Genomic DNA, 18,112 nt, shown 5'->3' on the forward strand with positions numbered 1-18,112 from the left:
TGTGTGGTAGCTCAACAGATTCTCTCTTGTGGGCTGTAGGGTTTATATGTAATGAAATATGTTTTTTATGAACCCATAACTTGGTATTGTATTGATGGATGTGACCGCACACAGCTGGTAGCATCACCAATGAATACAGTCTTCATTAAGAACTGTTCATCCATGAATGTCTCAAACAGCAAACTGTTGTCTTTTTGTTTATTGATATCTTTCACAGCACAGACAAAGAGGGCATTCCTGACTAAGAGAAGTCTAATGCTATCAAATATAGGTCTTAATTTGAGGAAGAAATTTCTGAAGAATTTATGTTTGGAGCATGGTAGTGAATAATGGAATGTGGGAAAACTGTAAAAGAAGAGAACTGAAGCGTTTGAGGTATGATGCTGTAGAAAGATGATAACAATTAGCTGGACTGATAAGGTAAGGAATGAGGAGGTTCTTGGCAGAATCTGAGAAGGGAGGAGCATATGGAAAACCCTGGCAAGAAGAAGGGACACGATGATAGCTCGTGTTAATACATCATAACTTCCGTGGTGCTTAGGGAGTTGCAGAGGGTAAACACTGTAGGGGAGGACAGAGAATGGATCACATCCAACAGATATTTGAGGACATAGGATGCAAATGTCATTTCAGATGAAGAGGTTAGTATAAGAGAGGTATTTGTGGCAGGCTGCATAAAACTTGCCAGAAGACTGATGCATCAAGGGGAAAAAAATCTTTCTTTCTACTGCATAACTGTAAAATGTACTACATAAAGTTGAGAAGCTTCTACGAACCATTGTGAAATGGGTTATTTTTGAGGCCCAGCCTTCAAACACAGTAGGTAAAACCATCATCCAGCTTCAACTGTCTCGTCAGAACTGATGGCCTGACTGTATGCTTCACATCATAGCTGCTTCATAAGCTGTTTACATACATACAGATATACAAAATAATTTTGTTGGTTAATCTTTTGAGTTGGTAATGATGCATATTTTCAATTTTGTTTTGAACTGATTGAGATTCACACAATATTCTCTCTGTTCACCTCTGCAAAATAAAGTCACTATCCACTTTAAGTGCATTGCCTCAGAAGATAATTCCATAGGACATGAAAAACTGAAAATAGGACAACACACTTACCTTTAGGTCAGTGTCTTTGATGCTTGTTCGGTGAGGAACAACAACAACAACACTGCTCTGAGCTTCTTGTGTAGTTTATCTGTGTGCTTTTTTTGTTTAACCTGTACTGTAAGGGATTTTTCATGGGATGTTTCATTAAATGTATTACCATTAATGTCCACTTATGGTGCTTGAAGATCATTTGTGCTTACTGTAAATAACATAATATGCATCTTTGTGAAATTAGGACTTAAACCAGGGCTTCACAACATACGTGCTTGCGGAGCAAGCTGTGAGCAGCAAGGCGCGAGCACAGAGCAACGCGAGCACGCTATCCCCACTACCAGACCAGAGTGGAGAGTGGGGAGAGTCACGTGGGGCACACAACGGCTGCCGCCAGTCAATGTAAATCCGTGGCCACCTGCAGGGATATCACTCACGAATTATTACTGTGACAAATGAAACAAATAAAGGAGAATGTACACATCCCACATAATTTTATTAGCTTAGTGTATGCCTCTACATTCGCATTAATTTGTGAACTGTTACACAATAAAAGGTGTCACTGAAGTGTGAGATTCTCGGTTATCTTGTACTTTTTGCCCTTTACAATTGCGTCTATGTTCGGAGTAATTGTTCTTGTGCATTTTAGGTGCAGCGTGCAGTTTAAATTTCAATCAGACAATGCATTTCTCAGGTGCGTCTTGTTACATTTCATTGCAGAGAACAGTTGTTCACAAACATATGTGGAACCGAACATTGATATTATTGTAGCCGCCAGTTTGTGCAAACGAGGAAATCTATCCTGAGGGAAGTGTCTGTAGAATTCCAAAATGTTTTTCTTGTTCTGAAATTTGTCTCTGTATTCTTTGTCACACTGCAGGTCAATAATTTCTTGCTGCAGCTCAGGACGAATCTCTTCAATATTCGGTGAATATAGAGAGGAGAACAGATCAAAATCACTGTCTAGTGGTGTCAGATCTTGAAAGCGCTGATCAACTAAACTACGTGAATAACGTCCACAGTCTTTGTGAACATCTTGCATGGATGATAATTTAGGAAAATGAGCTAGGTTTCCTGTTTCCAGCTGACTCACCCAAAGTGTCAATTTCATTTTAAAAGCTCGTATTCGATCTATGAAATGAGTAATCAGCAGATCTTTACCTTGTAGTGAAATGTTCAAAGCATTCAGATGGCTAGTTAAATGTGCTAAGAACGCGAGATGACATTCAAACGTGCGCGCGCATTTCCCCTCCCTTCCTACTCCGCGACCTTGCAGCTGCTCGCGAGCACGTGCCTGAGCAGACGCGAGTACTCGCGCTCAAAACCGGCCAGTTGTTAAGCCCTGACTTAAACTGTTAGCTGTGAACTACTTGTAGGCCCACTCAGCTATTGTCTTAGCTGTGTCTGGTAAGGTTTAGATTGGGCCCTTGATTAGTATGCTTGTGCCATCAGCAAGAGTTACAGCTTCTGAGCTGTCCTCTAAATTTAATGGAAGATTGGTAGATCATTTGTATGGATTAAGAACAAGGAGGTATTTAGTATTGATCCTTGAGGGACCCCCCCCACATGTTACTTTCCCCCATTCTGAAGCAAACCTCATGTCTTTGATGCAGTCTGTCATTGAGGCCCTTGTTTTCTGTTAGCTAGTTAGTAGTTATATATCTAAAAACAAAGATGATGAGACTTACCAAACAAAAGTGCTGGCAGGTCGATAGACACACAAACATACACACAAAATTCAAGCTTTCGCAACAAACAGTTGCTTCATCAGGAAAGAGGGAAGGAGAGGGAAAGACGAAAGGATGTGGGTTTTAAGGGAGAGGGTAAGGAGTCATTCCAATCCCGGGAGGGAAAGACGAAAGGATGTGGGTTTTAAGGGAGAGGGTAAGGAGTCATTCCAATCCCGGGAGCGGAAAGACTTACCTTAGGGGGAAAAAAGGACAGGTATACACTCGCGCACACACACACATATCCATCTGCACATACACAGACACAAGCAGACATTTGTAAAGGCAAAGAGTTTGGGCAAAGTGGACATCTCTGCCCAAACTCTTTGCCTTTACAAATGTCTGCTTGTGTGTGTGTGTGTGTGTGTGTGTGTGTGTGTGTATGTGTGTGTGTGTGTGTGTGCAGTGTATACCTGTCCTTTTTTCCCCCTAAGGTAAGTCTTTCCGCTCCCGGGATTGGAATGACTTCTTACCCTCTCCCTTAAAACCCACATCTTTTCGTCTTTCCCTCTCCTTCCCTCTTCCTGATGAAGCAACTGTTTGTTGCGAAAGCTTGAATTTTGTGTGTATGTTTGTGTTTGTTTGTGTGTCTATCGACCTGCCAGTGCTTTTGTTTGGTAAGTCTCATCATCTTTGTTTTTAGATATATTTTTCCCACGTGGAATGTTTCCCTCTATTATATTCATATCACTAGTTAGTAGTTAGTTTTATGTTCTGTGGTTACATGCTAAACATTTATATATATTTTTTCTTTTTTAATTATGCAGATGTGAGTTAGTAATTCCTACCCACCACCTTTTACTCATTGCAGTGGAAATCCTCCTTCTGAGTTGTCAATGAGAAACAGTTTGTTTTCAAATTTTACTTTCCTGTCTGTTGGACATTTTATATCACAAGGTAGTGATCAAAACTTTTTGTTGCAGCATTGTGCACCCCTTTGTGTGCTAAAGACAACCTTAATGCAGAGTAATGTCATTTTTCCTTCTGGTATTGTAATTATGTACATTGTTGTTCCTTTTGAACTGTAGTCGATTATTTACAACTAACTTCACGAGAGAATAAAAATACTGTGAAGCAGTAGTCAGAATGCCCAACTCCTTATACATATGAATACAAGCTGATCGTGGGTGAGCACAATGTGATTCTATGTGACATTACTGAATGAAAATATGCGAAATGTGTCAGCTTACCGATTTGTCTCTCCCCAAGATTTGCAATCATCCTAATTGTAAATGTCACTAGACTAAGCTGTTTTAGGAGTTCCAAAACGTGTTTTCTCCAGTTTAAATTCTCATCAATATGGACACTTAAGAATTTTGAATTTTCCACTTACTTATTATTTCCTTATGATGTGTTACACTTACCATTCTATTGATGTAGTACCCCGAGATATGTAGAGCTGAATGTATTGTATCTTTTTAAAATTTAAGATGAGACCATTCGCAGAAAACCACCTAATGATACTTTTAAGAAAATTGTTTACCATTCTTCCCTTCCTGTATGTATGCTTGGACTTATTACAATACTAGTGCCATTTCCAAAAAGCACTAATTCTGCTTTTTGTATATTAGACGGAAGATGGTTACACATATGAGGAACAATAGTGGACTTAAAATTGGACCTTGAGGAACACGATACATGATTTATCCCCAGCCAGAATTACGTCCTTGGACTATATTGGCTGAATTACAAATTACAACTTCCTGCAATCTTTTGGTTAGGTATGACATTATCCATTGGTTAGCTATACCATCAATCATGTAAAACTTCATATTATCTGTGAGAATACAGTGATTCACACAGTCAAATGACTTAGGTAGGTAGCGGAAAATGGCAGCCTGTGCTATTTTATTATTTAATGCTTGTAAAATTTGGTGAGTGGACATGTGAATGGCATTCTCAGTGCACTAGCTCTTCTGAAACCCAAACTGTGATTTGCTGAGAATATTGTTGTTGCTAAGGTGAAATACTGTTCAAGAATACATCACGTTCTCAAAGTTTGAGAATAAGAAGGTACCCAGTACTAATCCTTGTGGGACCCACATTTTACATTCCCCCATCCTGAAGCAAACTTCATGCATTGGACACAGTCTGTCAATAAGACCCCCTTGTCTCTGTTATACAGGTGAGACTCCCTATATGAACAAGAGATACCATTAATGCCATAACATTTCAGTTTACCAAGTAGAAATTTGTGATGTATGCAATCAAAGGCTATTGCAAGACCACAAAATATACCAGCAGGATAACTTTCCTCTTTTGGCTTTGCTAGGATTTGTTTGCGAGGTCCTGAATTGCTTTATTTGTGGACAATCTATACTGCTATATAAAGACAAGTTGTCGTTTAATGTTGTTACCAAAAATCTCAAAAGTTCTCATCCAGTTTATTTCAAATTTTTGCACAATATTCATATTAACATTCAGAAGGACAAATGCTACACATTTTTTAAGTATAAGTGGTGTATAAATATACGCACACTTTATAAATGGGAAATGTTGTAACAAAAATCTCGAAAAGTTTTTAATGAAATTACTTCAATTTTTAAGTAATAATCTAATAAACATACAGATGGACACATGCTGATTTTCGCACTGTAAAAAAGAGAAATGTTAGCAAAACTCTCCAAAAGTTCATGACCAATTTACTTCAGATTTTTTCGTAATACTCTAACAGACATTTGGATGGAGATAGACTACACATTTTTAAAATATATATGGTATATATAATCTGTATCTATACTACTATATAAAAGAGTTGTTGTTCAACATTGTTACTAAAAATCTCAAATAGTTCTTGACCAATGTGCTTCAGATTTTTACACGATACCCTAATAAATGTTTCGAGACACATAGGCTAAATGTTATATTAGTGTACATGGTATATAAACCTCTATTACGATATAAAGACAAGTTGTTGTTTAAAGTTGTTACCAAAAACCTCAATAAGTTCTCGATTGATTTACTTCAGATTTTTACACAATGCTGAAATAAACATTCAGACAGACATAGGCAATATATTTTTAATATATCTAATACATAAATACATATATATAGTGTGCTAGAGGGTAACATTTACAAAATATCTCGAAAATTTCCTGACCAATTTACTTCACAATTTCACATGTTACTCTAATAAACATTTGGAGAGACACAGGCTGTATATTTTTAAATAATATAACACGAAAAGGTGTGGTTTCATATTCATTCTCACAGTTGTTTTAACTTGGATATCAGGGCATTTAAACCATTAGAGAAATTATTTGTTTGACATAATTATATTCTTCCTCCTTATATGTAATTTTAAACAAAGTTCTTTTACACAACAATTGCTGCTTTGTTTTCGTTGTCACAGTCAGTATTAAGAACAAACGAAACAAACACCGTCCGAACATGCCTTGAAGGCCCTATGATGCCGATCGGCCACCATGTCCTTCTCAGCCCGTAGGTGTCACTGGATGCGGATACTGAGGAGTGTGTGGTCAACACACCACTCTGTTGGCCGTTGTCAGTTTTCATGACTGGCACTGCTACTTCTCAATCAAGCAGGTTGTCAATTGGCCTCACAAGGGCTGAGTGCATCCTGCTTGCCAACGGCACTCAGCAGACCAAGACGGTGACCCATCCAAGTGCTATCCAAGCCCAGCAGTGCTTAACTGACAGCAACTGGTGTTACCACTGTGGCAAGACCATTCGCAGTCAATAATAAGAGGAAAAAGGAATCTTGTATTTATGGCTTATCAATGTACGATTATAGTATTATTATGGAATATGAATCATATGAAACCTCGCATTCATAACCTCCATAGGTTAAAACTATGATAAATACTGTCATTGAAGCTATTATCCTCACATATCTAGCACCTGGAGAGGTCTCTTCTGTACCCCTCATGTTGATGATCCCAATCAATTTACCCATTCATTTTAAGTGACTTCAGTTCCCAATCAAGGTTTCATTTGCAATAACAATAAACAAGGCTAAAGGCAAGAGAGAGACAGGAAGGGGGAGAAAATGGACAGATTGAAGGGAAGGAGGAGATGGATAGTGTGAGGGGGAGGAGAAGTACATGGACAAAGAGAGGGGGCGGGGGAGAAGAGGAGATGGACAGAGAGAGGATGGAGAAGGAGTTAGGGGACACACGAATGAGCCCATTAGGACTACACAAAGTACTTAGTGACTTGCATTTGCCTTTCTTTGTGCCCATACTTCTTTCATTCTTTTACCGTAGGCTTCTTTTCTTTCTTGAGACCATGTTGTTCCAGTCTTCTTCTTTGGTTTCTCCTCTTGGTCAACTTGCCACTCGTGAATTTTGGATCTGAAGATTTCCCTGTTTTGGATATCCTCTAGTGTAATTCCTGCTAGTTTCAGATCTGTTTTGATTTCGCCAATCCATTTCATTGGGTCTTTTTTATATATATACTTAGCAGTTGCAAAGCATTGCCAGGGTTGCAAGTCTTTCAAGCAAGCAAAACTGAGAGGCAGTTTACAGCTTCTGCTCAGTTAAGTGAATCTGTATTGTATCATAGTCTACCATCTTCAATAGTTTTGGAAAGACTAGGGGAATAAAATTTATTTGTACTGAGGGGTGATTTGCTTATCTTCACCTTTATAGATGGTTGTTACTACAGCTTATTTAAGTCTGCCAGGAAAGATTGATTACAAAGGAAACATAAGGGTAATCCTGTAAAGCCGGCTCAAGATTTTAATAGTCCCCTAGAAATATCATCATAACCAACATAGTTACTACTTTTTAGTGACCTGATGAGCTATGTAACATTCTTAGTGTTTATATTTTTGAAGCTAATATCAGTTGGTAATGTGTGCAGTGCCTGCACAGGTAAATTTAATGCATCTGTATTTTGTTTTTTTACTAGTGAATGCAACATTTGTTTCAACAGTGAGGAAATGGACAGTGAATTGAAATAGTTATCATTTCTGCCATCTCTTGCTTAGTAATGTTCCACACTCTTTTTGCCTTATTCTTGTAGTGTTTCACTTTTAGTGTAGTGGATGTGTTTTGCTTTTTTAATAACAAACTGGATGATTTTACGATAATGGTGGTAATGAGGTTTCAATTTTTTCACTTCAGCTCATCTTCTGATTTAAGTAAAGTAGAGCTGTCTATTCCTAACTCAAGACGCATCCCAGGAGTTATTCATTCCTTATCTTTATTCTGTTTAGTTTTACCCTTGTCATCATCATCATCATATCACCATCATCATCAGATGATCAGAGCCTATTGCAAAATATTTTAGACAAGATATCTGTATGGTGCAAAAATGGCAGTTGACTCTAAATGATGAAACATATGAAGTTATCCCCGTGAGCACTAGAAGAAACCTGCTAAATTCTGGTTGCATGACTAATCAAGCAAATCTAAAAACTGTGAATTCAACTGAATATTAGGGATTACAGTTACGAGCAGTTTAAATTGGTACTATCATATAGATAATGTGGGGAAAGCAAATCAAAGACAGTGAGTTTTTGGCAGGAATAGCAACAGGTCTACTAAAGAGAGTGTACGCTATGCTTGTCCATCCTCTTCTGGAGTACTGTTGCACGGTGTGAGACCTGCATCAGATAGGATTGACTGCAGAAATCGAAAAAGTTCAAAGGAGGCCTGTTCATTTTGTATTATTGCAAAATAAGAGAGAGAGTGCCATGAATGCTATACAAAAATTGGGGTGGCAGTAATCAAAACAAAGGCATTCTTTGTTGTGGCAGGATATTCTCATGAAACTTTGATCACCAGCTTTCTCCGAATGCAAAAAAATTTTGTTCGCAGTCATCTACATAGGGAGTAATGATCATCATAAAAATACAAGAGAAATTAGAGCTTGCACGGAAAGATTTAAGTGGTCGTTTTTCCCTTCATGCTGTTTCAGAGTGTAACGATAGAGAAATAGCTTGAAAGTGGTTTGATAACCCATTGCCGGGTGCTTAATTGGGAAATACAGAGTAATCGTGTGGATGTAGACATTTGTTGTTGGGGAAAACAAGACTCAAAATGCTACAGGAATATGTTTAAGAAAGGGCAAAATTTTCTAACTTCATCTATATAAATTTGTCCCCAACAATCTTCTACAGTTTCTTTCTGAATACCACAGTGCATTCATTGCTTGAGTCTACAACACACTACTTCTCTTTTACAATCTATACTATATTTTGCAGTTAACGTTTGGCCTTTATAGTCAGATAAACTGTTGACTATTGGTTTTACAACAAAATTGCTGCAGGTTATTGTGTCTGAAAACAAATTTTCAGTGTTTGTTGTGCTATGTACCTGAATCTTCATAGGAGATTTTACGGGAGCTGAACATTGACAACTCTAGGTTCTTTGACCAGCACTATCTGATAGAAGTGCTTCACTAAAGTCTCCACAAGCAATGATTCTCCATTTAAGCTTGCATAACATTAAAACTGGTCCTAGCTGTTTTATGAAGCTTAACATACTTTCTGCTGTCATTATGACAGTGTGTTTGCCAATCGACTGTTGTGGCAAAGCATTCAAAGAGCTGATCAACACAATATTGGTTAACCTAAAGGGCCCGGAACTTATCTCATCGTGTTTTTGCACATTCTACACCTCAGTGGACAGATGTACCTGTGATTCTGATTGACCATTCTACTTCTTGCACTTCAGGGAGTGTCACTGGTAGTTTTGACAGGTTGTAACAAATGATTATTTTCTCATCCACTTGTATATTACTATTCCACAAAAACTCTTTGTCATTCTTCTTGATGTGCAGTTTGGAGCACAAGAAGTTCCTCTTGCATATTTTACCTGGTTGTACTTAGACCTCTCTGATATTCCTTTTACTTGGGGGAAGGGGAAGGGGGGAGAGGGGAGGGAGCACGGCATTACAGGTTCACTGAAAATTTGCAGATGTGAATTGCCTTGAGCTGTTTGGGTTCTCTTGTTAGATATGATTCCTTAAGTTTGCCCCTCTTAGTTAAATTTACTCTCTATTATTCTTGTTGTGCTTCTACACCATTAACTGAAATGATATATGCTGACAGAAAGTAATCTACCTCCTGTTATTTTCCCCAAAATGCCAGTGAAATATTAGTAAAAAATATTTCCTGTAGAGTACTGAAAAGGTGTCACATTATTAACGTGAAACCTCCCAACATTTAAAAAGGAATCTAGATTATTTTTCTTACTTCTGACTGCAAGACACCTAGGTTGTAACTCTGTATACTATATTGTTAAATGAATACTGAAGCTAAATGAAAGAATGGTTGATTGAATGAATGAAAGAATGAGGCAGGAACTGAAATTGAGGTTAGCAAAGCAAAAGCTGAAATGCATAACTCCATTTTCAAATATTTCTTTACAATGGAAAACCCAGGAGTTTTGCCCAGTTTAATTCTTGTACCACTGAAAAGGTGAATGAAATAAGTATTAGTGTCAGAATGTTGTATTTTAATGACCTTGCAGACAACATTAAGAGGCATTTTGCAGGTGATGCAGTTATCTATAACAAAGTACTATCTCAAAGAAAATAAATATACAATCAGATGTTGTCAAGATTTCAACATGGTGCAGGAATAGGCAACTTGCTCTGAATGTTCAGAAATGTAAAATTTTGCACTTTACAAAACGAAAAACATGGTATCCTATGACTATAATATCAATGAGTCACTGATGGAATTGGTCAACTCATACAAATACCTGGGTGTAGCACTGTGTAGGGATATGAAATGGAATGATCACATAGGTTCAATCATGGGTAAAGCAGATGGCAGACTTCAGTTTATTGGTAGAATACTGGGAAATCTTGACAATCAGTCTAAAAAGGAGATTGCTTATGAATCACTCTCGTGACTGGTTCTAGAATATTGCTCAAGTGTGCGTGACCCGTACCAGATAGGACTAACAGCAGATATTGAATGTACATGGAGAAGAGTAGGATAAGTGGTCACAGGTTTATTTAAGCCGTGGGTGAGTATCACACAGATACTGAAGGAACTGAACTGGAAGAATCTTAAAGATAGATGTAAACTATACTGGGAAAGTCCATTAACGAAGTTTCAAGAACTAGCTTTAAATGATTACTTTAGGGATATACTACAACCCCCTACATATCGCTCACAGAGCGATTGTGAGGATAGTGTTAGAATAATTACTGCATGCACAGAGGCAGTCAAACAATCATTCTTCTCATGCTCCGTACGTGAATGGGACAGGAAGAAATCCTAGTAACTGGCACAATGGGATGTACCCTCTGTGGTGCAGTTCATGGTGGTTTGCAGAGTATAGATGCAGATGCAAACCATTACTTAACTCACCCTCTATAATTCTTGTTGTCCTTCTACACCATTACCTGAAATGATATATGTTGACAGAAAATGTCTACCTCTTGATATTCTCTCCAAAATGCCAGGTGAAATGTTAATAAAAAATACTGTCCTCAGAAAACTGAAAAGGTGTCACATCATTAACTTGGTACCAAATGTACAAGATGCTCTTCTCTTCCCACCCCACCCACATTTTTTAAAACCTAGAATATTTCTCTTCCTTCTTGCTGCAAGACACCTAGTCTGTCATACTGTATACTTTATTGTTAAGTGGGTACTGAAGCTAAACAACTGAAAACAGGAATTTGTAAAAGAGAAGTGGCACACTCTTCTTTTGCAGGCAAGCTATACACTTGTATTATATCTGTGCATATTTTTCTAGCTCTGAGTTATGCTCACAGTAAAAATGAAGAGCAGATCATAAGAAAAATGTTATTGCAGACAGTTGTTGTTGTGATTTCTGTGTAATAATGTCACTTATAGTTTGTGAGGTTCTTGGTGACTCATTAACAGATGGTTTTCAGGTATTTGGAATATCAACTTCACAAAATGCAACACGTGACAGCAACAGACGAGTCAACAAATGAACCTGGCATCATCATTCCTGTAAGTACATCTTCTTCATAGCAGAAACCACAACCATAAATTTGTTCAGCAATGGTGACATATTTCCACTTAGGCCTCTTCTTAATTACACAACTATTTTTGGGTTAAAAACCATTTTTGAGTGTTTACTTAGAGCAAGATGACAGTGATGTGAAAAATGCCTGAGAGTTGCTTTTTAAGCTAAAACTAATTGTGTAACTAAGAATGGATTCAAGTAAGCATTACAAACTGACAGAGAAAATGTCACCTTCATTCCTTTAAATATTGATGGTTATAGTTACATTTTTAAGGTTTGGCTTTGTAGTTCAGTAATGGTGTCACAAAAAATACCCCTTTTTATTTTTTATCTGATGTTGTAACATAGTTGATAATTTTCAGAGTCCAAGTTTTCAACCTTGAAAACACTTGTAATAACATTTTGTGGCAAAAATACCATGAAGTTTTGCCTCTTTTTTTCAATTTTTGTCTATTACTTGGAAACTATGCATCCTACTGAAAATGAGCAATAAATTTTGTGTTGATTGACCTGCTTAAATGTCAAAATTGGTGCAGCCTTTTGACTGCAGTCAGTTATCAGAGTTCGGTCATTTTTATGAACTTAGCTAAGAAGTTGGCTCCATTGCCTGTAACTCAAAAACGGCTACTCCAGATAAATCAGAGAATGGAAAACCCAGGATGGAAAGTTGCTAATCATCATATAGCGGAGATGCTGAGTCGCAGATAGGCACAACAAAAAGTCTCTCACAATTATAGCTTTCGTCCATTAAGGCCTTCATCAACAATAGGCACACGTATGCACATGTACACACACTCACGCAAACACAACTCACACACATGACTGCAGGCTCAGGGAACTGAAACCACACTCATTTGGTTTATTGTTGACGAAGACCTTAATGGCTGAAAGCTATAATTGTGAGAGTCTTTTGTTGTTCCTGTCTGTGACTCAGTGTCTCTACTATATGGTGAGTAGCAACTTTCCTTCTCATAATATTGCTACAGCAAATAAAAAAAACAAGTTATTCAGAGTTGTAGAGCATGAAATTTCATATTATGAAAGGATCTAGTTTTTCAGTTTTGGTCACTATTAAGCGTTCATATACTTGAAAGCTGAAGTAATTCCATTTTGTCATTTTTTGTAAGTCAAAATTATTCAATGAAATGAAAATCCCAATAGGAAGACATATATCTGTCCCAACTTCAGGTGTAGAGGTATCTGTAGAACACATCAATTGACATGTCATAAACAGCCAAGGCTGCCATGCCCTGTGTTCCTTTGTTTTTGTTTCCATCATAACCCGTGGCTAATCTTCCTGTGTTATGTGAGGGACTTGTTCAAAATTCTTTAGTGTCTTGCAAAATTCTCATTTCCTTGTTGTGCAGTCAGTGCATTTAAAATTTGTGCTCCAGATTGAACAGAGGTATGGTTTATAGGTGATGCCAAATTGGCAAATGGTGATGTGGTTAAAGCGAAAGAGACAGGCCTGGAAATGCTACTACAATCCAGTAATGATAGAAAAATAGCAGCACATCATAAATTATTGAGTGGTATGGCTGAAGTTGAAGTGCCAGTGCTTGTCAGAAGAAGTAATATAAACTAAAAATGATTAGATCATTGTTGATAAAATTCCCTGCACCATTAAGATCGAATCTTCAGTCATGCAAGAAGGTTTTTGATTTTTGATAAACACTGCTTTTATTGTGGTGAGGAAATTGATGGTAATTGGGAGAAACTTAGCAGACTTCCCCATGCAAAATGAAATATTATTCATAAAGTGATGAAACTTGAATTAAGAGATTCTGTTAGTGAGGTAGCTGAAAGGTGAGGTAATGTCTGGCCTTGTGAAGTATTGGAAAATATCTGTGATTAGGACTTTTGTGCTAAAGATGCTCAATATCATAGGTTTTGTCAGAGGGATTTTAACAGGTGGAGGAAAACAAGGAACTACTGGATCCCCACACATACACTACTGGCCATTAAAATTGCTACACCACGAAGATGACGTGCTACAGACACAAAAATTAACCAACAGGAAGAAGATGCTGTGATATGCAAATGATTAGCTTTTCACAGCATTCACACTAGGTTAGCACTGGTGGCGACACCTGCAACGTGCTGACATGAGGAAAGTTTCCAACCGATTTCTCATACACAAACAGCTGTTGACCGGCGTTGCCTGGTGAAACGTTGTTGTGATGCCTCGTGTAAGGAGGGGAAATGTGTACCATCACGTTTCCGACTTTGATAAAGATCGGATTGTAGCCTATCGCAATTGCGGTTTATCGTATCGCGACATTGCTGTTAGCACAATATGGAATCGGTGGGTTCAGGAGGGTAATACGGAATGCCGTGCTGGATCCCAACGACCTCGTATGACTAGCAGTCGAGATGACAGGCATCTTATCCGCATGGCTGTAACGGATCGTGCAGCCACATCTTGATCCCTGAGTCAACAGATAGGGTAGTTTGTAAGACAACAACCATCTGCACGAACAGTTCGATGATGTTTGCAGCAGCATGGACTATCAGCTCGGAGACCACAGCTGCGGTTACCTTTGATGCTGCATCACAGACAGGAGCACCTGCAGTGGTGTACTCATTGACGAACCTGGGTGCACGAATGGCAAAACGTCATTTTTTCTGATGAATCCAGGTTCTGTTTACAGCATCATGATGGTCACATCCGTGTTTGGCAGTGAACGCGCATTGGAAGCGTGTATTCGTCATCGCCATACTGGCGTATCACCTGGCGTGATGGTACGGGGTGCCATTGGTTACACGTCTTGGTCACCTCTTGTTCGCATTGATGGCACTTTGAACAGTGGACGTTACATTTCAGATGTGTTACGACCCGTGGCTCTACCCTTCATTCGATCCGTGCGAAATCCTACATTTCAGCAGGATAATGCACGACCGCATGCTGCAGGTCCTGTACGGGCCTTTCTGGATACAGAAAATGTTCAGCTGCTGCCCTGGCCAGCACATTCTCCAGATCTCTCACCAATTGAAAATGTCTGGTCAATGGTGGCCGAGCAACTGGCTCGTCACAATACGCCAGTCACTACTCTTGATGAACTGTGGTATTGTGTTGAAGCTACATGTGCAGCTGTACCTGTACACGCCATCCAAGCTCTGTTTGACTCAATGCCCAGGCGTATTAAGGCCATTATTACATCCAGAGGTGGTTGTTCTGGGTTCCGTTTTCTCAGGATCTATGCACCCAGATTCCGTGAAAATGTAATCACGTGTCAGTTCTAGTATAATATATTTGTCCAATGAATACCTGTTTATCATCTGCATTTCTTCTTGGTGTAGCAATTTTAATGGCCAGTAGTGTAGAGTGAAACAATGGAGATAGTATCTTCCTACATCAAACAATCAGCAGATTGCCAGTTTACTTTGCAGGAGTTAAAGAACCAAATCACAAATGGCTGGGAGTCATATGTAAGGACCATAAAAGCCTGACTCTTCTGGAAGTATGGTGAAGAAAAAATAATTGTTGACAGACATAAAAGGAGCAGACTTGTGTTCCAAAAGTACAGATTATAAGATACTGTCTGATATTTTCTATCACAGCAAGTTATCATAGCCACGAGATGAACATCTAAGAATTATACGCCCTGCTGCAGATATACTTAGTGAGGACACAGGTCTATGACACATCTCAGTATCCCCCCCCCGATGATTTCTTTTTAGATGTTCAATCCTTGATCTCTGAATCATTGAATCATTGCTCCTTTTCTCTAAGTCATTGAGTTTGAAAAACAAACGAGAAACTCTAGGTAAATGGAAAAAACTGCGTTGCTTTGTCATATGCAATGATTTTTGTAGTAAGTCCATGGTCATTCCTGCAGTAGCCACCAGAAAGATCACGGGAGGCACACATCGGCATGGCGCGTCACGGACGGTACTTGCCGCAAGTAGAGTCCCGTCCACCAGAGGGCACGCGAGAGTTCAGCCGCGACCTCTGCCAGCGGAGCAACAACAACAACTCAGGCAGCACGGGCCGTGCCCGGTCAGTTCACATTTGGCATGCCTGTGAGACAGTTCCCGGTCTGCTGTGAAGTGCGACGGAAAACATGAACCGTGTTACTACAATTCCTGTCTTCACTGTCAATTAGCCTCAGTACATTCCTGTACAAAAGATTCATATCAAGGCTCTTAGTGCAGTTGGATTCGCAGCTCCATATACAGAAGCTTCCCTATTTGAAACGTCCTCAACTGCACAACTGGAGCATCCTAAAATAACCAGTGAAGGATTCATCCAGTTCATCTTTGATAATCCCGATTTCCAGTGTTACATTTCAACATCTGCATAAATGATGGGTTGAATACTTGCCATTCCATGGGGGGATGTGGTAGTTATGCCCTACACAGCTGCAGAGTCTGACAAGATCACTGATGAGGAAGGAAGACATTCAGATTCTGAATTTTTGTCAACAGTTGGTGTACCTCAGCTGATCACCTATCACAAAGCAAATGATGTTGGCTTAAACAATATTATTGGAAAGGATCTCAATTTCAGTGACTGACCTCGAGTGCTTGAAGCTATCGTTCTCTGGATATGAGATTCTGTGGCTTTATGGAAAGTGGAAGAAATTCACTGATGAGCCATAGTGAAATGGACTCCTGGAAGAAGCCACAAATCACCAACAGTCAGTTCATTCAGAAATAATGTGCCTCCCATTGTTAAATTATGCTCCAACTTTGTACAACATAATACATACGTCTCGTATAATAGCACTGAAAAAATGCATAAAACATGATCAAAGGTGGTGTTGTGTCACTAAAATCAGCCACTTTATCTGAAGGCTGTGGATGTTGTAAGAAGCAAAGGCAGTGATTTAGAACACATCATTATATGATTAGGTGGGTTTCAGCTTCTAATGTCTTCCTCAGGGTGCGTCCACATAATAATGACAGGAAGTGGCTTGAGAGACTTACTGTCCATAGTATTTGCTGAAAAAAGTGGTACAGAAATCCAAATGAAAAAATTAGATAAGAAATTAATATTTTTGTAGTAAATGACAATAAAGAAGAACAGAAACAAAAGTGGAAGGAAAATCTGGAACAGATGAAAGAAACAAAAGATTCCAAAGATGGGCTGGCAATACAAACACAACGGAAAGAGGTACATAGATGGCCAGTTAAAACACAGAACTGAGCCGAGAGCAGGAAAACCCAGAGAAGAAGACCTAGGGTTCTGCATTGTGAATGTCATTTTCTGTTGAGTTTTGATCAGTGAATGGTTTCTTGTATCAGAGGGTGCAGTGATTAAGACATTGACCTAGTATTTGGGAGAACATTGCTTGAGATCCCTATCCTGACTACTTGATTTAGGTTTTACATAGTTTCTGTAATTGATGGTGATATGCTTCTCTTAATTTTTAAATTTTGCTGTTACTGCATATTAAAGTGTTGTGAGGAACTGTGCATTGAAGCATAGACTCATTCCAAACATAGCTCAAAGCTGCCCTTAGCAATTCAGCATAAGATTTTAATTCTCCTCAGAAACAACATCATAACCAGAAGATTTACTGCTTCTCAGGGACTTAATGCTTTTATTATTTATTTAGGTTTCTCTCACAATTGCATAATATTCCTTAATGGTGACTAGCTTCGAATGAGTCCATTCATTTTCGAACCATTGCCTGTGTGTTTATTGTGTGACTGTAAAATAATTCTAGTGTAATATAAAGGGCGATCAAAAAGTTTCTATTTTAGTGCATTGCTGTGGCAATGTTATAACCAAATCTTCCCAAACAGGACCAAAATGCCATTATTCTTTTCTTGGCTGCCAAAGGACAAACACCCGTAGACATCCGTCGAAGAATCAAGAGTGTGTGTGGGGCCGCATGTCTGCTGAAAACCATCATTGTGGAATGGTGTGACAGGGGGTGCTGCTGCTTCATGATAACACACTTCCCCATATCACAAATGTCGTAATGCAGAAGATACCCCGAGTCAAGTGGGAAACACTTGAGCACTTGCTCATAGTCCTGATCTCTCCCCATGTGATTATCATACCTTTGACGCCTTAAAAAAGTCTTGGAAGGGTTGACGATTCCCATAGGATGAGAGTGTGCAGCAGGCAGTAATGGTCTTTTTCATGCAGCGGGCAGTATAAAAGACTTTTTAATGCAATAGGACACAGTATTTCACCAAACAGGTATCTTCAACCTGGTGCATTGGTGGGATCATTGCCTCAGTGCTCACGTTGATTTTGCCTGGTTGGCATACCATTTTTTTTATCACCCCTTATATGTAAAAGTTTTGTTCTGTTCTTACAGGATACATTTTAAGTGTGTCCATGGCACAATGAACTTTCATGCACTACATCAACTTAGTAAATGTATAATGTATGGGAGTTGATAC

General features: G+C 38.8%; 1 protein-coding gene across 2 annotated transcripts in view; it reads left to right on the forward strand.

Moving 5' to 3' along the window:
• Positions 1 to 18,112, forward strand: part of LOC126215257 (GA-binding protein subunit beta-1-like) — a 101,328-nt gene that overhangs the window by 20,329 nt on the left and 62,887 nt on the right. For both annotated transcript variants that reach the window (XM_049941935.1, XM_049941936.1), the window contains exon 2: positions 11,655 to 11,736. In XM_049941935.1, coding sequence (XP_049797892.1) covers positions 11,680 to 11,736 — 57 coding nt within the window. In that variant the 5' untranslated portion in view covers positions 11,655 to 11,679. The remainder of the gene's footprint in view (positions 1 to 11,654; positions 11,737 to 18,112) is intronic.

Source organism: Schistocerca nitens, chromosome 12, assembly GCF_023898315.1.
Source record: "Schistocerca nitens isolate TAMUIC-IGC-003100 chromosome 12, iqSchNite1.1, whole genome shotgun sequence".
In the NCBI taxonomy this organism is placed as follows: Eukaryota; Metazoa; Arthropoda; class Insecta; order Orthoptera; family Acrididae; genus Schistocerca; species Schistocerca nitens.